This window comes from Sesamum indicum, linkage group LG8 (assembly GCF_026168435.1).
Source record: "Sesamum indicum cultivar Baizhima isolate 11 linkage group LG8, ASM2616843v1, whole genome shotgun sequence".
Classification (NCBI taxonomy): domain Eukaryota; kingdom Viridiplantae; phylum Streptophyta; class Magnoliopsida; order Lamiales; family Pedaliaceae; genus Sesamum; species Sesamum indicum.
The window spans coordinates 31,901,263-31,923,809 of record NC_142664.1 but is presented as its reverse complement, the minus strand read 5'-3'; the positions used below and the strand labels follow the sequence as shown (position 1 = coordinate 31,923,809).

The following is a 22,547-nucleotide window of genomic DNA, read 5'->3' as shown; positions in this document are numbered from 1 at the left end:
CTCCAGTCCTCCAACCTCTATAATTTTGAAATTAGCGGTTGTACCGCAGGCTACCATCTACAAGTACTTCTATGGAGTGAATATTTCGAGAATGTCAAACTTTCATACTGAAAAAACACAAAAGCAAGGATTTGAGTGCATGCTCAGGATAAGAATGCTCGTCTCAGTTATTGTCCAACTTTAAACTAGAAGGAAAATATGTGCCTATGCATTTCAAATGCCTAACTGAAGAATAGAGCTGGATGCCTGGATATGTAAGAGATAGACAGTGTTAAGAGGGAAATTAATAAACCTTTACATTGACCTGTCTAATAAGGCTTAAAAAGTGCCACTCAATTATCTCTGGAGCTTCCCAATGGAGTGTAAATATACCGAGACAGAAACGACACTGCAAACAGAATAATTTCAATGAGTTTGTTTGAATTCACGCAGATTTATGGGCGATAGCATAATATAGATTATATGCTATGTGAATGTTAAACTAGAAATATACTCACGTTGAACCAAGAAAGAAGGCAAGCGAAAGATGAAATCCAAACAGAAAAACAGACACAATTGCTGTCAACAGCATTGCAACTGATGTAGAATACACCTGAAAAATTATGTAAACTATGTTAGCATCTCCAAATCTTCATTCCTTGACTGGAAGGCAGTAAGACTAGCGTTCTTAAGACTTCTAACAGAAGATTGTGGACCAGATAAATGAAAACTCTTAAGCCAAGACCATCGAACTGCACTAGCTTACTTGGTCTAGTAGGTTTCAACAGCAAATGCACCATCCTCATAAACCTTTATATTTATTTAATAGGACTCAAGCATACAGAAGGTGAGCACAAAAGGCACCAATCTTGGAGCAAAACTACAACACTTCGCTTACTTTTTGTTTTTCTTTTCAAAATCATCCCTACACACAGGAATCTTGGAACTGAAGTATAACACTTTGCTTAAATTTATCTTTCTTTTCAGAACAATTTCTACAAATTCTTATGTGATGTCCAGCAAATAAGTAGTGGCCCATAAACTTAATTGTGCTTTCATTGACCATATATGAGAGCGCAGAATCATGGAGTGCGCCTCTATCCTATATGGGGAATGGGCAACCTTTCAACTATTTGTTGACTATGAAATTAGTGAACGAGGCACCTAATTATCTGGCATTGTTAAAATAAATACAACCTTCTAATTTTATCTCACTTTTACTTTTCCCAAGAGATTGAATTGCAGTTTGGTAAATACAGGAATGAGGAACGTATTTTTCCAATTCATCCAGGGAATATAACCTGTGGAACTCAATCTCATTCAGCCTTTAGCTGAAACTGTCTTATCAAGCATTTAACGAAACCGGCTTCGTAGGAAGAGTTAAGACATTGTAAAGCAACATTGATCTTCTCCACTGATATGCAGCTATCTAATACTTTGGTAGGTTGCCCACAACGAAGTGTTCACTATCCCCGCTCTCTTGTTCAAATATCTCATTTATATGCCGGAAATTTGATCTGTCTAATCAATATTAAAATATTTCTTCTTACCTCTTTAATACCAGCCCAGTCAGACATTGTCTCTGATGCACCTCTTCAAAGTATTAACAATGGCCCAAGTATAATCTAATAATTGGTTCATGCTTTAATAAGAATGCTGTGAGCTATGAGGTTGAACGTAATCAGTCGTTACCTTTACTATGTTGTCAGCATATTTCATGACCATTGATACTGCAATGCCACTGCATCAAATCATTAATATTAGGTGATACTCTGGTAAATACGATTTGATGCTGAAAGCATCCATAAACATAGCGAACAGGACAAAAGAAACTTATATGTGACGGAGAGAAAATGGATTGGCAGTAGTCTGCTTCCTAACAAACGTTTCCCATGCCCCAAATGAGAGATACTGTTTCCTTTCCTTACACATATAATGTCTCATTATGTAAAACAATTTCTTCTCAAAATTACCTTCTCATTTAAAGTGTATAGAAATGATGTCACTAACACCTACCACAACATTTTCATTTAACACACTATTCCGGGAGGGGGGAAGTTTTCACTAAGTTGCCACTTCTCCAACTCTAACCACTAAGTTTTCACTTCTCCAACTCTCAATTAAAGCTAAAATGCCAGTTCAAAATAGGACAATAGAATTGGGATGGAACTCAATTCTTTCGTAAATCATATTGACACATAAAAGGGAACCAGCACAATTAGCATACTCTGTCTTGATTTTGATCAATCTAGTGTAATTCATAGCTAACACCAGGTTCAGTTATTTAATGTTACAGGGGGACAAGATGTCCGCAGAGAGCCAAATTTGGTAGTTAGCATTGAACCAACATGTTGATAACTAATTATTGAGTTTCAAAGTTTGAGAAAATGTACTTGTATAAGTAAGAAAACTCTGAAACAAACGAGAAACACCACAAACCATTCAAGAGAATCAATTAATAAAACAAAAGTGAGAAGCCGCAACCAAGCAAATAATTCTGGCAAGAAATTAGTTAACGCAGTTCCATCTTGAACTTTTTCTCTAGAAAGTTCCAATCCAGAATAATAGCTAAAGAGGTTCCCGGAGACATAGTACCTCAGTGCATGGTTCAAAATCATGAGAACCGTAATTGATGAATATCCGTGAAAGAATCCCCTGTAGAGAAAAATGTAACATACACTTCTTTAGAATGTGCATATTAATTGCCCAGAAGAGTGGCTCAAACATATTGACAGAAGAGGAGTTACAGTGTACTGCTTTATTCTTCATGAAATCTCTTAACTATTCTAGGTCAAGGACATGCGGAATGGATGTAAAGTAATAGTAATATAGTATCTTCCAATTGTAGGAGAAACTCCTGAAGCAAGTTGTTCAAGAAAGATCACATCATCAGTCAAATTCCAATTACTAACAGAAACTTCATTGGTTATACAACACAGGATTAGTTGCATGCTTTTTGTCCATGAAATGACATAAATCACTGTCATAAATAGAATAAATATAGAAGCAAATAGAGTCTCATTACTCATTCATAACAGCATCAAAATCTTGAACGAGTATCGCAATAGCGTTGAAGGCCATCCCAAATACATACAACCAGAAGTTCTGAACATTAATGTTCCTTGAAGGTCGTTTTTTTATTATAGCCTACACAGAACAAAAACAAATATCAAAACAAGGCCAAACAAATTTTGACATACGAATTTTCAGAACATTGTGGACGAACATGAAACGGTGTACTAAAAGATCAACATCGGATTCTTCTGATAATGGTATTACTCAGCAAAACGCAACAGAATTCAAGCAGAACTCGTAAAACAATAATTGCTTCCCTTTAATTATAAATAGACTGGTATAACGTCAAAAAGATGTGCTACAGATTTACCTCAGTGTAGACTCCAGCAAAACCACTAAGAAGAGCCATGACCTGAAATTGATCCACCAAGAATTAATATATTATGTTTGGACCTTAGATGTAATCAGGAAAACTTTTACAGAAATATTCCTTGCACTTGGTTTTAAAAGCTAACAAAGAAATGCTGGTCTATATACAATTATAAGATACATTTACTTATACACAATTTTGTTTCCTTTGACATAATTAGCGACTGAATCCAAAACGTTTTAGTAAATGTGTGGTTATTGTATCCAAAAGGAAAATGATTTAACATTAGTTTCTCATTATTTTCTTTCTCTTTCACTTTCGTTAAATACCTTGATCAAATAGAGTGTTAGAGTAATTAGGAAGTAATTCAACAAAGGGAATCCATTTTGCTCCAGATGAGTAATCATGGGACAATCCTGATATGCTATCAATATTTCAGTTGAGCAACTTACAATTGCCATCAGCCAACCCTGAAAAGGTGTTTGCAACACTCGATCGGAACTGCACAAGAAGTTTCATCCCACAAGGGTACACACAAGAATGTAACATGTCAGGGTTCCAAGAAGCAGAGCAGAAAGTGGAAGTTGGAAGAAAAAACATAATTTTAAGGTCATGGCTCATTGGCATGCAATATTTCTCAGTACTGTTGGGGCACAGTAGCAAAGACAGAAACTTCCTCCGCAAGGTTCAGTTGCCTAAGTACTATCACATAAAATTTCAGATCAATGATTACAATACTTTAAAGAGTTAGTGCGTGCATAAATTTATTTCAGTCAAATTTGACGAGCAAATTCAACAAAGGAAAACAAGAGGAAGAAGAAAACTTAGATGACTTTTTTCTTTCCATCATAACGAGTCAGGAAAGGTATTGACCACAAGTTACGTCAACTAATTCTGTGCAGCTTTTACACACTTGAAGCAAAAAGATATACTCTATTGTTTCTTTATATTCAAGTTTGATTTATAAGTAATGTTAACTTATGTAACATTTGGCCAAGAAAAACATCCTTTATTAGAAAAGGCACCAAAACCAAACAGTCAATAAATTTAGGTTGTCAAGTGCATTCTGTACTTGCAGGCAAAAGAAACACCGTATGTTTATTTATTTTCAAGTTTGACTTACAACTAAAATGTCAATATTACATTCACATTTGGCCTAGACGTATACTGTCAATTTTATTGCCACTTAACTAATTTTGATCCCCTTCTATTAGATTTTCATTTCTTCATTGTGGTCATTAGTACCTCATAACTCTAAAATGTGTTAGATCTGCACTATAGAGTTAGGATGGTTAAATGACCCCCATGGTGCCCATGTGACTCTACCACTGGTTCGTCAAAGAACAATTGCACAAAGTTTAAAATCTTTCCATCATTATCTTGCTAGGAATTCACTGAGGCATTATGAACAATATGGTGAATGCTCTAATCTATGCTTAAATACAGTACCACAAAGATAGAACTATAACATCCTTACTTCGAGTTAAGTTGTGCTGTGGTGCACCCAGCACTCAACAAAACGAAGGCGGCCCACTGAATTTCACTCAACCTGGAAAGACGTTTTTGATTAGTTGTGTTTGCTTCTAGAAGTTCTATCAACCAAAGGCCCCTTAATGGAGCACATGTAAGGTAGAGAGTTTTTATGATTGAAACTTTAAACTTAATAACAATATGTTATGAGGAATGGCTTACTTTTTCTTGAGAATGATACGGTACAACACACCAGTGCTGATGATGTTTAAGTTCTTTAGAATTTGATAACCTGGAGCATCTACATATGCAAAGATGTAATACTGCCACAAACAGAAATATTTAGGAAACAGAATGCAGCAGAAGGAACTCAAAGTTCACTAGAAATTTTTAACAGACAAGAACAGGGCTCTACTTGAAGTAAATTCTTGATGAGGTAAAGAGCAGCAGGAATGGGGTATACAATAACTTCATCCCATGTTGTACTCAACCTACAAGGAGAAAAATTGAAGTAAGGAAAACAAATTCAGTTGACTGGCAAAAGCAGGAAATATGAAATCTTATGTCAATTCTACAGCTAAAAAAATAATTTTAAGCACTACTTAGCTGTAACAGAAGATCTACACCCTGCATGAGATTATTTATGAGAAGTTGCAGCTCATGGCTAAAACAATTTTTAAGTGGGCAATATTCAAATTTAATTTGATGAAATTTGCTTGAATCTGGCAAAGGAATAGAACTTTTTGACAAGGCTCAGCCTGATGCACTTCAGTTAAGCAGTTTGTCTAGAACTTCTAATGGAGTTGTGCTAATTTTAATTTTCACAAATTGTTCTTTCGAGAACCTTCACTCATAATAGATAGACATATGCACTGAACACCAATATATTGTTTACTCTGTCAATTAATGGAAAACAAACAGGGAAGAGGAGAACCTGTTATCATCAGTAACACCTTCATTTCTCCAGATTCTTGACAGGGCTGCAAGTGACAGCGCACATTTCAAAGCCTCAACCTAATTGTAGATAATCAATTTGAGAGGAAATTCAGAAAGTTCCTCTAGAGACCCAGACCCTTTCTGGAACATAATGTAAAACAAAGAGCATAGTTCATTAATTACATAATCACTAGCCTAACAGGAAATATCATCAACTCACCAGAAAATTTGCAGTTGTGACACTATACTCATACTTGCCAGCCCTCTTTGACCAGACAATAAGAATTGCTTGTGAACTTGTAAGGACCGTCAATGCAAGTGTTACAATTGACCTGTTTTTATCATTGGTTAAAAGTAATAAGAAATGAGAAGAAAACTATATTTCCTTGTCATGGCGGTATACTCCTAGATATGTAAAGGAACAGAAAGACATTCATACTTGAGTTTCCACTTAGAACGGTCACCAGAGCTGCCTCCTAAAGGAATGATATTACTGGGAGAGCCTGTAATTTGACAGCAAATGTGAGGAGAAACATTGCTGATAAAAAATGGAAGCCGAAAGATGCAATGCGCAATACACAGACAGATGATGCAGCTAACAAAAACGAAGTAACTGGCATATGGCACCTGAACGGGATTTTGCCCTTAAGCTCTCAACATCATCATGCATTGCGTCCCCATCTTTATCCTAAAATGATTCAGCATTGATGAATAGAACGTGAGCAAGAATATAGACGCCGCTGCTCAGGCAGATTCCAAATGTTGGCAAAATAAGAAGCATGGAATCAGGGAGAATTGAGTAGCAAAAACGATTAAAGAAAATGGTGAAAGCAGGCAGAAAAATAGCGCAAGAGAAGCTTTTAACAACTAAAAGTAACATAAGAAGGAAATCTAGGAGAAAAGCAAAAAGAGGGGAATAGCCAGAATACATATATAAACCTAAACCCAAACCCAACTGCAGCGGATCAATAGCAATGAGATGGGGAAGAAACTCAAACCAAATCGGTGATGAAGATATATACATACAAGTACATTTATGATAGGAGAAGAGAACCTGATCCTTGATTCTTCTATACTCCATTTCACTATCCGTCTTCTTCAGATTCAATTACTATAGAGTATAATTTGGTGCAAGAAGTTGGTTGTTCGGACTGAAACTTCCCAAAGATCTAAATAGAATTTGAGCAAGCAATTGTTAACAGTTACAGACAGGCACCAAAGCTCCCTCGACTCTCTGTTTGGGAATTGGAGGCAGAGGCAGTACTACTCAGCACTCACTACTCACCCACCCACTAGTTTTTCTTCTGGTTCCTGGATTTGGATTTGGATTTGGATTTGGATTTGCTCATAAACTGTGTTTTCATGAGGAAGGGACTTTACCAATTACATAAAAATACTAATATAACGTTATTTTATATAAGTTAACTACTATATATTATTAAATAAAAATCAATCAAATCTTACTATTATTTATTTAAGGCGCAGAAGGATTATTCATATTTCTATAATAGTGATAATTTGGGTTCAACTGTCTTCCGAAAAAGAAAAAAATAATAATTTAGGTTCAACTTTCAACTCAACTAATTTTGTGTTGAGTTAGATTTTAACCATTTTATAATAAACTTAAATGGATTCAATTTGATTAAATTTGTTATACCATGAATCTTATATGTTGGTAATGAATTTAGATTCATGATTTATTATTTTACTTTATTATTGATCTAATTGTACTACGTATCACTAATTTTTTTCACATTTTCTATAAGAAATAAAATTTACCAAAATATATTTATTTATGTAACTTAATTAAATTTTATTGCACTGTAGATCTAAAATAAATTGGTAATAGATCTTAAAAAGGTCAACCTCATAATTTTGAGTAGATGTGACCCCACATATATATATATATATATATATATATATATATATTATATCAAATACTAATACCTAATTATAACGTGTAATGAACTAGCATCTATAAAAAATATGGAGAAATGATTGCATAATTATTCATTCCATAATTTACTTTGAAGAATGTTGTATTTTGTATATATTCGTTCTTTTTTTATTTTTTAGTAATAAATGAATCCTTAATGGATATAGTTACTTTAAATTACGGAGTGTCTATTTTAAACTGAATTTAATAATATACCTTAGACTCCCACCGGACATATAATAATAATTACATTAGTATAAATTTCTTCTTCTTGTTGTTTTCTTTTTTTTTTTTTTTTTTTGGTTTGTAGAACAGAATTTTCTATAAATTAAATCCTACAGAATTCAGATTATGTTTGGATCCCAGCCCATGATTTGAGAGTTAGAGATTTCACATCCATTAGAAAGATTGGCATGGCCACTAAATCAGAAATTATAGGTAAGGCAAGTAGGCAGCATGCCAGGGAAGCACAAGCTTCACCCTTTCAGATTTCCATACATGCAGAGCAAACAAACATTCGGAATGCAATAATGTCTCTTACAAACTGCAAATCCTCCATTCTAATACAGCTTAAGCATTGAACAAACACCTTCGCAGGAACTCAACATGACACATGAATCTTCTCGTTGCAAGTTGAAAAGCTGATGACCAGCACCATAAGCTCTAACTATCCACTTGAAAAACTGACAACATCCTGTCCAATAATACAACATCACAAACAAACAGTTTACAACCTCTCCCATCGCACAGCAACACAAATTTACCAAGTATTCTTCTCTGTCTAAATCACCACGGCTGTGAGTATCTCAACATTCTAAGGCATACACTACGAATTGCTGAACCTCCTCTACCTCCATCCTGTACAGCGCATAAGTTAGCTACATCCAAGAGGTTCATTACAGCTTTAATCTGACACTTGAAGATTGAAGTTGCGGATGGTCGGGTTCATTACGGACCATGTCCCAGGTAGACCTGACAATGCCAATCCCAAACTCAATGAACAAAATAAAACAACACACACAACATTTATCACATAACTGTGAAGGTATAAAAGTGCACAAAGAAGAAGCAGCACCATCTGCAAGCAATTTTTAAATGTTTCCTTTCTCTTTATTTTTCCCAAGATCTTTCAGTCTGCCACTTTCGAGAGGACTTCCGTATCACAGTTTATCAAACACAAACAAAAAATTATGTTGGGCAGTTTTAGATTGTAGTATGTACAGAAATTTCATCTTGTGTTTTCCACAACTGTTGTCTACATGTTTACTTCATGTAAGTTGCTGTCACTAAAGTCCTCTGTTTCTTTTATGGGTTTTGGGGTCACTCAGTATCCACTTGCAACTTCTTGATATCGTAGATGCATAATTAACTTTATGAAGCATTGGCTCATTTGTCATTTTTGTTTACTGTGTATGCTTATAGCCATCGTTGCATTTTGGTTATGCAGCAATAATAATTTCATGATTATACATCTATATTTAATTCTAGTTTATGTAGAAAGAACGCATGGAAATGATTTTAAATCATCTTCTCCGAATAAAGTATTGATAATGTAATCATGAAACATTTTGCTACATAACCAAACTACCAAGTCCACCACTATCAGTAATTCACATCTGGTATAAGAGGACACCTGTCATATATCACAAATGAATCACTGACTAATAATACTAAACCCAAGGCAGTACTCATACAACTCAAAGGAAACCGAGGATACAGAATACCCATGATCCACAACAAGAAAAGGACTAAAGCAAGTTAAGAGAAACAAACATAATATAATCCCTCCTCATACACAACAACTGAGGAAAACATAAGATGAACTTCTTCTGACTCCCTAACACATCCTTTGTCTCTTTTGACATTAATCACAGAGCAGCAAGAAAACAACTGATTAGTTATAACTTTTTTCATAGGTTTTTCATTTTCACACTTCCCGTTTAATGCTGTCTATTTCCTTTTATTATAAATCCTAGATTTTTCACTTTCACACTTTGGCTTTAATGCTGTCTATTTCCTTTTATTATGAATCCCAACACATAGAATGGGAAAAAGTTGAAATGGTAAAAAATTTTATGTGCAAAAGGACATATTAACAAGACTTGACTTTCATTCAATATTCCTACACAAGCTTACCATTCCATCAATAATACAGAATATTATCACAGATCTATCACACTTTAGAACAGAACTAGAGAAGGGAACACAGAAGGAAAGCTGCAACTACCTTAACATGTAAAACTAAAAAGCTCCTGGAGCATCTCTCATGCTTATATTCAAGCTGTTTCTCATTGTTCGCCTCCCAATGCCAGCATTGCCTTTTGTCATCATAGCAACAAATTCCCCATAGTCAATTCTTCCATCCTAACAAATTTTTTTTTGCAGGACATCAGCAAACATAAAACAACTACTAAAGAACAAAGGAATGCTAAAGTTGTCCAAAATGAAAACAGACAGATGATCTAGCAGGCTAAAAACATTCAGCAATCAGGGGAGTCCTGCGAATAACTTGTATGTTTAATTTATGAGAATCTTGGAGCCACTATCCAATCAAATACTATTAGAAGTCGATGAAATAAAAACATATCTGGAGTAATCATTTATTTATTGTGGCTGTGCAACTCTCAATACAGCAGAGTGATAATATATATTAAGTGCTACTCATTCAGTCAGCTGCTGATTGATCTTATTATTCAACAATAAACGAATAAAATTAAAAGATGATGTACTGCATGTCTTGGAACTTAACCATGCCCTGGCAACCTCACTAACTTGCATTCTTGTAAATCTGCAACAACAATTAATAATATATAAAGTGAAGATAAACAAGACATATCAGCATGGAATATAACTTACATTATCTTGATCAACTTCTTTGATTATATCTTCAAGAGGAACATCTGTCATGCTGTGCTCTACACAAGCTTGTTGAAGTTCATCAACTGTAATATAACCACTTCCATCCTTGTCAAAATATTGAAATGCTGCCAAAAGATGTTCCTCACGTTCTAATTTATTCAGGTGAATAGTTGCTGCTATAAATTCTCCATAGTCTATGGTTCCACTATTGTCTACATCAGCCTGTAAGATAGCAATAATTTAGCAAGACAATCATCCATAAATCTCAACAGACCAAAAGCACAGAATACACTGCAGAATCCTACTGATGCTTGATATGCATTGGCTAACAGAAGTGTGTATAAAACTCGAAAACAGGTCCAGTGTAACTGTCATTGTGGTTGCTTACAGGGAACAACCAAGGATTTACAATTTCTGCAGGCTGGAATAGATTCTCTGTAGCCCATGAACTTTAGCAACATCATTACCAGCAAAAGATCTGCGAGTATCCTTTTAAACCTTCCAAATTACCCATCTTTAATGGAATCTCAGATAAACAGTACATTAACAGGTGGCTCAAACAAATACTAGAAGTAAATGATAACAACTTGATCTCCTCCTTAACTGCATCATCAATGCTTTTAATATAAAAATCAACTGAAGCACTAAACAAATTCCAAGCCAAGAACACGAATTCTTTTTTAGCAGAAGTTGCTTTACCGCATCCATAAGGTCGCGTATTTCTGTATCCTTCAATGTTGATCCATACTTTCTTAATCCAGCTTTGAGTTCATCAAATGTGATTGCTCCGCTATTATCAGTGTCCATGGCCTTAAACATCTCTCTTAAGCCTGCTATCTCCTCTTCTGACAAGCTTTCAGCTATTACCTGGAGGAAGAATAGGAGTCATTTAATTTTAGTTATAAGTTTTGAAATTATGTAGTGCTTCTGCAGAGATGCAAGAAACTTAAAAATTGGTATGTCTGATAGGGGTGAAGAATACTTGGCTAAAGTTGTCTTGCCATGAAATCAAACTCTTAGTTGACAGAATTACCAGAAGCACATACTTATAAAATGCCTGTTTGTGCTAATTACATACCCGTAAAGCCATTTTCTTCAACTTATTCATTGCAGAAAACTGTTTAAGACGAGAAAGTACAGCCGGATCCAGGGCTCTATCAGGCGCAACACCATTTTCACATATCCAAGGATGACCTATATGGTTTTGATGTAAGACACAGTAAAGAAAGATTGCATGATAATCAATGCACAAAAAACATAGAGGTATCAGTTGAAGTGGCATGAATGGTAATGTCTCACTAGGCATCAATTGCTATTTGAATATTCACACAATCACAGAGTTACAATTAATACATGAAAATTAAGCATGCAAATGACACCATGTGCTACAGCCTTCTCCACCATTACTCTTGAGTGATACAAGTCCGGACTCAAACCCAATCACTTTGGGCTGCTATGGTACAGCAGGCTGTTGCATATATCATCAACCAGTGAATCTCTCGACATTTCAGGAACATGTAAAGTGAAATACTTTAGATACCAATCATGTCATAATGATAAAAAATGTCAATCCAAATGAAAGAGATATCACGACTGAAAAATGAAAAAAAAAAGTAGTAGCTTGGATCATTCATAGGAAAATGACATACATAATACTTCATGAGCAGTTAACCGATCTGAAGGTCGCATGCATAACATCTTCCGAATAAGATCCTTAGCACTTTCTGAGATAAGTGGCCATGGGTCAGAATCAAAATCAATGTGACCTTTCAAAACCGCATCAAAAATCCCCTGTTGAGTTTCTGAACAATAACCAGAAATCATCATTTGTTGCACCTCAAGATGAATCTCAACAGTTGTATAATAAATGAATTTACCAGCCCAAAACGGAGGCACGCCACTTAACAATATATAAAGAATGACGCCTGCTGTCCACACGTCTGCTTCTGGGCCGTAATGCTTCAAAAGAACCTCAGGTGCAACGTAGTATGGGCTTCCAACCACATCAGTAAAAATCTGACCTGATCGAGAGAACCCATGCATGAAGTCAGACAAACATCCTGAAAAGAGAATGAAAACCCCCTCACCCCAACCCAACCCCAAAAGGAAAAGAAAAAACGATAATTGCCCATACACCAAAAAACACAAGAAGAAAGGCAGAAAAGAAGTTATTTTAACAATACCCGGCTTGAAAAAAACAGAGAGTCCAAAATCAATAGCTTTCAGAGAGAAATCATCGTCCTTGTTAACCAACAAAAAATTCTCTGGTTTCAGATCTCTATGCATTACCCCAAGTGAATGACATGCTTCAACGACTCCTACAATGATCTTAGTCAGTTGAGCTGCCTTTCTCTCACTATAGTGACCCCTTTGTATTATGCGGTCGAACAATTCACCTCCACCACAAAGTTCCATGACAATGTGAACATACAAAGGGTCCTCGTACGCTCCCTTAATAGTTACTATGTTCTTGTGACCAGCCAAATGGTGCATTATCTGAATCTCCCTCCTAACATCCTCGACATCTTCTTTGGAAATCAACTTCCTCTTTGATATAGATTTACAAGCATATTCAACGCCAGTGGAGAGCTCAGTACACAAATAAGTAGTGCCGAACTGGCCTTGTCCTAACTTACGGCCAAGCTTGTAAAGATCTTGGATATTAGGAGTCCTGTGACCCAACACAAAGTAAGCTTGGTTTGTAGCGCTGCGATTCATGATGCTGTCTTTTTTGGGACTAATAAGGGGTGGCGAATTGGGGTCCCTTTTGTGGTTTTGCTTAGAGGATTCTTGAGCAACGGGGTGTTGGGAAGTAAAGCTGGTGGAGGAGTAAGTGTGATCAGAAGAATTTGGGTAGGCGGATGATGGTTTGTGCTTGGAGTTGGACGGGTCTTCAGGCTCGTTGTAGCCCTGAAAAGTTTTGCCTCCAAATGATCCACGGCATGTATTGCCCATGAAACAACTGAAGTACCCCCTCTTCTCTTTCTGACCTCAACTCCCTTGAAGCAAATTATTGGTTTTCACATCAATCAATAGCTGGGAGTCTGAAAATTAGAGATAAGAGAAAGAAGGTAAGATTTGCAGCAGTAACTCTAGCTCCAACTTGACATGGAAACAGAATTTGAAAAGTCAAAGCAAACAAACAAATCGGAAAACTTTGAGCTCACAAGCACCGGAGTTCTCAACCTCAGAACCAAAGGTAAGAAAAGAAGAGAGAGAAATTGACAAAGCACCACACAAGGAGAAAACTTGAATCAGATCGGACCCGAATCAAAAGGGCAAGCAATATATGCAATGGTGAAAGGAAAGATCACACAAGAAATCAACATACATAAAACTTCAGCTATAAATCGAGCATAAAAATCGACGCAAACATAAAAAGAAAGATACATACACAGATCATATATGCAGCTATAAAGAGGAAGACGGGGGGGGGGGGGGGGAGTAGAATAAAAAGAAAGAGAAAAAGGGGATCTTGTGTTGAGATTAAAGTGAAACAGTAAGGAGGAAAAGGGTAAGCAAAGAGGAAAGGGTCAAAGTCAAAGGTGAAGTGTAAGTATGGTGCAGAGTGAGTGGTGAGAGATGGATGTATACATGTAGATACAATGATGTGATATTATGATGATACATAAGTGATACTGAGAGGAGGAGGAGGCGGCTCCTGATTCCTGGGGCTGGGTGGGTAAAATTTAAGTAAAGGTTCGTGGGTTGGTATCGCCAAAATTACAATATGGATGTTGCACTTTGCTTCAATTTTCTTTTCTCTTTAACACTCCATATTCTAATTTATTTTTATTGTACTGTTCACATATTTTAACGAATTACTAGTGAATATTTCAAAAGTTTGAAGACACACGCACAATTTATGATTAATGGCCAGATAAATTGAAAATTGATATCATTCATAATGCCAATTTCTATAATATTCCCTATTTTTTGTCTTAGGTTTATCTTTTAAGCTGCAATGACCCCCCAATTTATTTATTTTTTAATTGAAGAAATAAAAACTGAGAAAAAGGAATATCACTATGTCATAGAGAGAATGTGGTAAATGTGGGTCCAATGGTGAATAAAACATTATGGACCACTTGAATTCAGACAAAAAATATACAATTTGTGAGAGATTTCGATAAGTGAAATTCTATCTATACAAATTATTAAAGAACAAAAAAGGCTCTCTTCTGTTTAGAATGAAAATTATTTTAGGTATTTTATAAAATTTACCGTTTGTTTTTGCATTATTCAATTTCAAATTTCTTTCTACAAAGTAAAATTGGGTTAAAGTCACGAAATTTTCATTCAAAGGGAAAATATAACCAGTTTTCTTACATTTTTGGGTATTTTTCAAGTTTTGATATAATGACCAATTTCTCCCTTTTTTTCAAGTTTCAAGAGAGAAAATCTCAAAAAAATGAATTTAAGCAACAAGTAATCTTAACTTTAACTTTTCTTTATTTATTTTATCTTTCTTTATGAATCTTTAAATAAATGGATAATATAAATATGATAAAAGTCAATATTATAAAGACAATAAAATAAATATGGTAAAGCCTATATTGCAAGTATTGCATTATACACAAAATGGTTATTGACAATGTTTTGTTAAGATTTTATAGCATATTTATTTTTTTAGTTTTTTCTTCCTTGAAGCTTAAAAAGATGGGAGAAATGAGTACATTGGACCAAAGATTGAAAAATACCACAAAATAGTAGGAAAATAGTTAATTTTTCCTCTTCAAATGAAACTTTCATTAACTTTAGCGTTTTATTAACAGATTAAAAAGACAAGAATAGTTTGAAGATCAAAATCACAATCTTAAATTATTTGAGGATCAAAACTATATAAGTTGATGATTTTATACAAGAACCAAACTTGTATTCCCAAGTGAAATCTATAATTTGTAGAAAGCAAAAAATAAAAATTCAACATATTATTAGTAGTTCTCGTATCAAAATTTAAACTACCATATATGCTCTTTATATCATTCCCCATGTTCTCATCTCAACCGTCATTTGAGAAAAATAAAATAAAATCATGTTCTGTGTTAGAGAAACCATTTTTAACAATGTTATTATTATGTTATAATTTTTTTAATTTAACACTCCTCGGCAATTGTTAATTACAACAACTTTTAACAATTTATATATATTAATAGATATAACAATTATATCTATTAAACTTATTTGTTAATTAATTTTGATAAATTTTATCTATTTTTTGTTATAATTGTATAGATAACAATTAACAAATGTAATTGTTAATACAATTGTTAATCAAAATAATTATTATTAACTAAAATACATGTAATCTATTTTTTGAACAAGATTCAATTTATTACCAATTTCACATGCTAGATTGTTTACAAATGTATTTTCTTTGGCCGTTTTCGGCCGTTTTCATCCGCAAATTGAATGCCATAATGGTTGTTGTTGCTGCATTAAAGTGGTGAAGAGGTTCGCATATCTATATAAAGCCTTATCATGTCTCATTTGCAAATCACCAAAAAAAAATAACACACTCCTCTCTCAAGCTCTCTCAAGGCACTCTCTCAATCTCTTGGCCACTCTCTCAAGATTTGAACTTTATTTTAACAACAAACTTTTGAGTATTTGATTGAGGAATTTTTTGATATAGTGTTAAAATCAAAATAATTATGATCGTTTTATTTTGGAAAAAATTACGTTGTACCCGGTGTATTACTAATAAGAAATGTGTATCTTCTTCAAGGTAAGCAGTGAATTATGTGATTTGATTAAATTTACGATTACCATTGGATTGAGAATTGTTGCGATACAATTCTCATTATAAATTTACTATTTAATTTACTTGTCGTAAAATTGTGTTTCTAACTGTTATACTATTTTTGTTCAATGTAACTTTAACTGCTTTTAATTTCTAAATTCGATTATTATATTTTAAAACGATTGTTTCGATTACTTGAAATGAAAATTTTTTCCCAACAATCTTGAAGATTGGAACATCTTTAAACAGTTTTGTTAAACGTTGTTTTAAGAACTCGATTTTTTTTTAAATTATTTGAGCGTTGCTTTCAGTTTCTTAAGTTATTAAAATGGTCGAACCTATTTCTATTGCAATTCCTATCACACCAAGGTCGACTTAATCGTTTTGTTGGATAAGTTTTTGGGCCAGTTTTTCAAACGCTGACAACAATGAGGGATAATTTACTTACCGATGAAAGGACTCTTGATAGTGATTCAGGTGACCGAATGAACCCATTGATACCAATCCCAGAACTATTGAGATAGCGCAGTGAACAGAGAGGGATCAAATAGGCCGAGAAATGATTTCGTCAGCTTTGTCAAATACACTCTTTGACGTCTATTATTCCGACTCTTATACTGCTAAGTCTCTATGGGATGAGTTAGATCGGAAATATAATACTGAACAACAAAGGCTAGAAAAGTATTATATTTTCCAAGTTCATATGGTATCAAATGGTTGAAGACATGTCTGTAGCTAAACAGACTCATGAGATTATCAATCATGAGCATGCTCTGGCTGATGCTGAGATAAAGCTTCATGAGAAGTTTCTAGCCATGTCCATAGACAAATTTCCCAAATCTTGAAAAAATTTTGACATGACACTCAAACATCAGAAAGGGAGATTGACTCTGAATGATCTTATGATTGCTATTAGTATTGAAGAAGGGCATAGAAATCAGACCCACAAGATGCCTGTTGAGCATCAACCTAGGGCCAATCTAATAGTGGGAGACAAAAAGCGAATAAGGTTAACTCGAACTCAAAAGCCATAAATAAAGTCAAGACAACCAAAAATAAGAAACCAAAAGCAAACAAACCATGTTGGAACTGTGAGCAGTTTGGGCATTGGGCCAAACTTTGTCCTAATAAAAAAGTCAAGACTAGGCAAGCAACTGTCAACATGGTTGTGGGAGGTTCTAGTAGTGTTAACACCTCAGGAGCAACTAAAAGTTATGTATATTTACAACTCGAACTCTTAACTATTTACAAACCTTATGATTGGTTGATTGACACAGGAGCGAATGTGCAGGTTCGTGCTGATAAATCTCTCTTTGTGTCTTATCAGGCCATCAATAGAAAGACAGTAAGAATGGAAAACTCCAATACTGGTGAAGTACTTGGGATAGGAAGCGTGGACAACTAAGGTATTCCCAAACTATTAGGAGTTTACAGTATCCAACAAATGGCACAAGATCAAATATATCTTTTTCTGTCTCAAAACTGGCTAGATACACTAGTTGTCCTGATAGAACCATTGGCATGCTTTGGATAGGGCATTGAGGTACCTGAAGGGCACGGTGTCACAGGTCATACATTATCACAGATTCCCTGTTATTTTTTAGGGATATAGTGATGCTAATTGGATAGCCAAAAACTTTAAGAGTAATATGTGTTCAGGATATATCTTTACCTTAGGTAAGGGCATAGTCTCCTGGAAGTCTGAAAAATAGACTTTGATAATCCAGTGTACATTTGAAGTTAGGTTATGTGCATTGGGTACGGCTGGTACCGAGGCAAAATGGTTATTTGGGTTGTTATCACAACTTTTCATTGTAAGTCAACCTCTTCCACCTATAGTTGTACATTATGATAGTTAAATCACCAATTGCAAAGGTAATGAGTTGTAAATACAACCAAAAGACCAAACGACACATCCAAGTTAGACTAAAGTTTATAAGGGCATTAATGTCAGACAGAGTAATTGGCATTAACTTTGTGGATCAAAGAATAATGTAGGTGATCCTTTGATGAAAGAATTGGATTTGTCACAAATATATAAATTCAGATTGAGGATGAGATTGAAAACTTATCAATGACGTAACTATGATGGCAATCCAACCTTCTAAGTGGAGATCCCAAAAAGAAGGTTCAATGCTGTATTTAGCAAGTCGCAGTATATATTAGAGCACCAAAATAGACTGATACTTTATGTCTGGAGTCTATCCCCTATAATTCTAGAAGGTGTTGGTATTGCAAGTATATTAAGAGTTCTCTGAATGGGGCCAAATCTTTTAGACGAGATGCTAGCAATGTATCCCTAGAGACGTCCAACTAAGTGAATTTGGTTGTTTGGCCACAACTAAGGAATCGTGTTATTCCTAAAAGCATTCAAGAATAGGATCAGGACACATGACCTAAGTGTTAACCCTAAAGATCAACACAAAGCCAATGATTTGTTACTAACAGATGTTGTCACACTCACGCTCAAATTCAAGGCTTAGTTTATTTGACCTGGTGATAGCTGACGTCAGATAACTTAGGCAGTGGTTCAAATTGGAAGGAACCATTGTTGAAAGCAAGTCACACAAACTTGAGTTCAAATCTACGGATTTGTGGGAGATTATTGTAATTTTTATTAATTACATGAAGAAATTCATAAATTAGGTTGAGAAAAAGAGGAAAAATGTTTGTCCCACATAGGAGAATGATGGGACAATGATAGAAATTGTTTGCAACAAAAAACATTTGAACAATTTATAAAATTTTTGAATTTTAACAGCAGTTTTCTTTTTTTAAAAAAAAAAAAAATTCAGCATCGTCCTTATGGTTCAAAAATGTCTTGGCTGTTACAGATTTTCTTTAGCTTTTTTGGCCTTTTTCATCTGCAAATTGAATGCCATAATGGCTTTTGTTACATGCTGCATTGAAGTGGTTAGGAGGTTGGCATGTACCCTAATTGCAACGATGTATATTCCTTGCAAAAGAGTGGAAATTTGTTGCTAATTTAGATTAGCAACGAATTTAGTAATAAAAAAAATTTATTTATTAATTTGCTCGATGTTAATTTTAGTATCAAACTATTTTGTTAGAAAATTTACCAACAACAATATTCGTTGCTTATTAGCAAGGAATATTTCCGTTCCAGCATATTGCAAGGAATAAAAATTTATTGATAATTTTCTTACTTTAATATTTAAATATTTAAAAAAAATCTAATTATTCAGCATTATATATATTCGTTGCTGATATTAATTATAATATTAAATTCTAATTAATCATCAATATATTCTTTTTGTTACTATTTTTGTTGCTGAAGAATAATTTTAAATTTTTAAAAATTCTCAAATTGAATTGTTTTAAATTTTATCTGACCCATTACAAAATAATACTAATATTATTAATAATAATAACAATAACAACCCCAGCCAACAAATTAGATTAAAAAATTAATATGAAACTAAATTCTAAAGTATCATCAAAATTACCAACAATGTAAAATCTGGATTGGCATTACAAATCATCAAAAGTCCTAAACAATGAAATTAAAAAAAAAAATGTCACTAGCTATAAATATGCTAATGGAAATGACTAGTTGGTGGAGTTAAGAGAATGGTGTTGGGTAGAAGCTTGACATTGAAACTGTTGATGCAAAATTGAAGCTCGAAATCTTCTTGAAAAGACCTTTTGATTTTCCTCCATTTTTGAGAACCTGTAATAAAAGCACAACCACTAAATACTTGCTATATCCATGCTTGAATTCAAAAAGAATATATATAAACATAATTATCTAAAGATCAATAGTTCTTGTTAACTAATTTGAACCAACGAAGATAGTGTGCAATGAAGATCACGTCAGGAAAATATTGTTGCTGCAAAAATCCTATGATGCATACACATGAACTTTTTCTTTAACATTCACAGTAATTTTCAAAAAGGTGCCAACATTGTAAGGAAATTAATTCTTTACCATGAACTAAATCAGCAAGTGTATGTGTAGCTTCCCCTCAAACTTCCATATCATCCAATATTCAATGACATGCATTCTGGGTGACCTGCCAAACACGTACCTACAAGCTAGTTGTTTTGAGCACACGCAATAGTAGATGAAGTACCTACTCACTATTACTCCGATTCTCCATCCATCCCCACGTACCTCTGATTCATTATATAATCAATCTGTTGTTCTTCATCAATTGGCAAAAGAAGAAGACGAAGATGATGATGGATGATTTGAAGGGCAAAGTATGCGTGACCGGTGCAGCTGGTTTTGTAGCCTCATGGCTGGTGAAGCGCCTTCTTTTATCTGGTTATCATGTCGTTGGAACCGTCAGAGATCCAGGTCCAAATTCAATTGTGTATATTGATCTCCACATATGTATTGGTATGGTAATGCTACTTTTGATTCTGATCATTTATCCTGCATCATCTTTAACTACGCACAAGCAGATGATGAGAAGAAAGTTGGACATCTGAAGAGGCTGGAGGGAGCAAGAGAGAGACTGGAGCTAGTGAGGGCGGAGCTCATGGTCCCAGGCAGCTTCGATGCACCAATTACGGGATGTGATGGAGTTTTTCACACTGCTTCTCCCGTCATCGGACTGCCTAAGTCTGATCCCAAGGTACACACGTATATACATTTATATATATTCATGCTGAATTCTACACACACAGAGTGAGAGAGGGAGAGAGAGAGAGTCTGGAATTAACAAATTGCAAGCAGGCTGAAATATTGCAACCTGCAATTGATGGCACACTCAATGTTCTACGTTCATGCAAGAAGAATCCTTCGCTTAGGCGTGTCGTTCTCACCTCTTCTTCCTCTACGGTAAGGGCAAGAGACGATTTCGACTCTGCTCTACCTTTGAACGAGTCTTCCTGGAGTTCTGAGGAGCTTTGTCACAAACTCAATGTACGCATTCCAACTCAATTTTTTGCTCATTCTTTATAAAATTCCTATTCACTAATCATCATCACCCCATGTGTGTGTGTGTGTGTATATATATGTGCGTGTTTTCCTTCTACTAGCTCTGGTATGCACTGTCAAAAACTCTAGCGGAGAGGGCTGCATGGAAATTCTGTGAGGACAACAAAATCGATCTCGTTACACTTCTCCCCTCATTTGTGATTGGACCAAGTCTACCACCTCTTTTATGCTCTACTGCATCTGATGTGCTTGGCTTCCTCAGAGGTACATATTATATAAATTAATGTATGACTAGTTGTCCAACTCCCTCCCATGGTTACTCAAAGCAACTATATATATATATATATATATATATATGTCCCCTGCAGGGGAGACGGAAAAATTCCAATGGCATGGAAGAATGGGATATGTTCATATCGACGATGTTGCTTTGAGCCACATTCTCCTCTATGAGAATGAAAATGCAAAAGGGCGCTATCTATGCAGCTCAACAGTTCTTGACAACCATCAGCTAGCAGCAATCCTATCAGCTCGCTATCCAACCTTACCAATTCCAAAAAGGTCCACTTTCTAATGATATTAATTCCCTATCTCAACACCTTTCGATTCATGAAATATATTTAAGTATTGCTCACACGGATTTCAATTGGGGTGTTGCTGATTTTCAGGTTTGTCAAACTTGACAGACCACACTATGAATTGGACACCTCCAAATTAAAGGGCTTAGGAATGCAATTCAGATCAATCCAAGAGATGTTTGATGATTGTGTTGAGTCTTTAACTGCGCAAGGCCATCTGCCTTTAATCGCCTCATCCCTCAAGCCAACATCTTAACATCACAAGCTTTCTCTAACAACCTAGTCCCACCTACTTTTTCTGTTCAAGTTTTTTACTGCACCAGCAGGATATTGGTATTTTCCATATTCTAAAATAGATGTTTAGAATCTTGCATCAGGAGACAGCAAGAGAAAACATTTAGTTGCATGTTATATACAGCTTAACTATTGAGTAATTTAACTCCAAAAAAATTGATTGTTCATCGACATAATAAATCGACCAAATAAAAGGGTTACTTCCACAAAATTCTTTTGCACTTCGATTTGTATTCAATTGAACCTGCTAAATGCACCACAAAGAGCACGTAGTATGCACGTTCAACATGTATCAAATGCTCAATCAGTTAAAAAGAAGAAGCAATAAGCATGCAATACGAGCTCTTCTGTTTTTACTGGGACACAACTGTGCGTCGACCAGGGGTTAGTGAGAGTTTCTCAAGTTTAATCTTAAGAATGCTGACAGTTGCACCCAACGCATGGCCTTTGATGAGGCAAAT

At 34.9% G+C, this 22,547-nt stretch overlaps 3 protein-coding genes across 7 annotated transcripts; 1 reads left to right on the top strand and 2 right to left on the bottom strand.

Moving 5' to 3' along the window:
- Positions 1–83: 83 nt before the first annotated feature.
- On the bottom strand, positions 84–7,152 carry LOC105169869 (CMP-sialic acid transporter 4). 3 transcript variants are annotated; one of them, XM_088883330.1, is made up of 15 exons: positions 6,825–7,149; positions 6,398–6,510; positions 6,210–6,273; positions 5,991–6,102; positions 5,769–5,848; positions 5,250–5,325; positions 5,057–5,157; positions 4,842–4,913; positions 3,817–3,865; positions 3,365–3,406; positions 3,005–3,126; positions 2,575–2,634; positions 1,672–1,720; positions 498–592; positions 84–388 (listed from the first exon to the last, which is right to left on the bottom strand). In XM_088883330.1, the coding sequence occupies exons 2-15, from the start codon at positions 6,438–6,440 to the stop codon at positions 337–339; spliced, it is 1,017 nt and encodes a 338-aa protein (XP_088739456.1). In that variant the 5' UTR covers positions 6,441–6,510; positions 6,825–7,149; the 3' UTR covers positions 84–336. The 3 variants fall into 3 exon arrangements, 2 of the variants coding, with proteins under 2 accessions (XP_088739456.1, XP_088739455.1); XM_088883329.1 differs by having other exon boundaries at positions 6,398–6,458; XR_016066704.1 differs by lacking the exons at positions 84–388; positions 498–592 and adding an exon at positions 2,727–2,836 and having other exon boundaries at positions 1,666–1,720; positions 6,398–6,458; positions 6,825–7,152.
- A 993-nt stretch (positions 7,153–8,145) lies between these two features.
- Positions 8,146–14,121, bottom strand: LOC105169867 (calcium-dependent protein kinase 26). Of its 3 annotated transcripts, XM_011090421.3 has the most exons (9): positions 13,960–14,120; positions 12,749–13,609; positions 12,443–12,586; positions 12,215–12,367; positions 11,644–11,759; positions 11,265–11,432; positions 10,563–10,787; positions 9,934–10,070; positions 8,146–8,678 (listed from the first exon to the last, which is right to left on the bottom strand). In XM_011090421.3, the coding sequence occupies exons 2-8, from the start codon at positions 13,518–13,520 to the stop codon at positions 9,948–9,950; spliced, it is 1,701 nt and encodes a 566-aa protein (XP_011088723.1). In that variant the 5' UTR covers positions 13,521–13,609; positions 13,960–14,120; the 3' UTR covers positions 8,146–8,678; positions 9,934–9,947. The 3 variants fall into 3 exon arrangements, with proteins under 3 accessions (XP_011088723.1, XP_011088720.1, XP_011088721.1); XM_011090418.3 differs by having other exon boundaries at positions 12,215–12,586; positions 13,960–14,121; XM_011090419.3 differs by lacking the exon at positions 13,960–14,120 and adding an exon at positions 13,897–13,943 and having other exon boundaries at positions 12,215–12,586.
- Positions 14,122–20,426: 6,305 nt separating this feature from the next.
- LOC105169866 (dihydroflavonol 4-reductase-like1) lies at positions 20,427–22,256 on the top strand. Its single transcript, XM_011090417.3, has 6 exons — positions 20,427–20,629; positions 20,737–20,909; positions 21,011–21,199; positions 21,316–21,478; positions 21,583–21,775; positions 21,883–22,256. The coding sequence occupies exons 1-6, from the start codon at positions 20,506–20,508 to the stop codon at positions 22,046–22,048; spliced, it is 1,008 nt and encodes a 335-aa protein (XP_011088719.1). The 5' UTR covers positions 20,427–20,505; the 3' UTR covers positions 22,049–22,256.
- The last annotated feature ends 291 nt before the right edge of the window (positions 22,257–22,547 follow it).

Bases quoted from the DNA above. Each gene is read 5' to 3' on its own strand.
- LOC105169869 (XM_088883329.1), bottom strand. From the start codon at position 6,851: ATGGAGTATAGAAGAATCAAGGATCAG. The intron at 5,326-5,768 runs GTTCTCCTCTTC...TTCTCCTTGTAG, and splicing joins GGTGTTACTGATGATAACAG to GTTGAGTACAACATGGGATG. The intron at 1,721-2,574 runs GTACTATGTCTC...GATTTGATGCAG, and splicing joins ATTTTGAACCATGCACTGAG to TGGCATTGCAGTATCAATGG.
- LOC105169866 (XM_011090417.3), top strand. From the start codon at position 20,506: ATGATGATGGATGATTTGAAGGGCAAAGTATGCGTGACCGGTGCAGCT. The intron at 20,630-20,736 runs GTCCAAATTCAA...ACGCACAAGCAG, and splicing joins TGGAACCGTCAGAGATCCAG to ATGATGAGAAGAAAGTTGGA. The intron at 20,910-21,010 runs GTACACACGTAT...AATTGCAAGCAG, and splicing joins TGCCTAAGTCTGATCCCAAG to GCTGAAATATTGCAACCTGC.
- LOC105169867 (XM_011090418.3), bottom strand. From the start codon at position 13,520: ATGGGCAATACATGCCGTGGATCATTTGGAGGCAAAACTTTTCAGGGC. The intron at 10,788-11,264 runs GTAAAGCAACTT...GCTATCTTACAG, and splicing joins TACGCGACCTTATGGATGCG to GCTGATGTAGACAATAGTGG. The intron at 10,071-10,562 runs GTAAGTTATATT...AAAATTTGTTAG, and splicing joins AAGAAGTTGATCAAGATAAT to GATGGAAGAATTGACTATGG.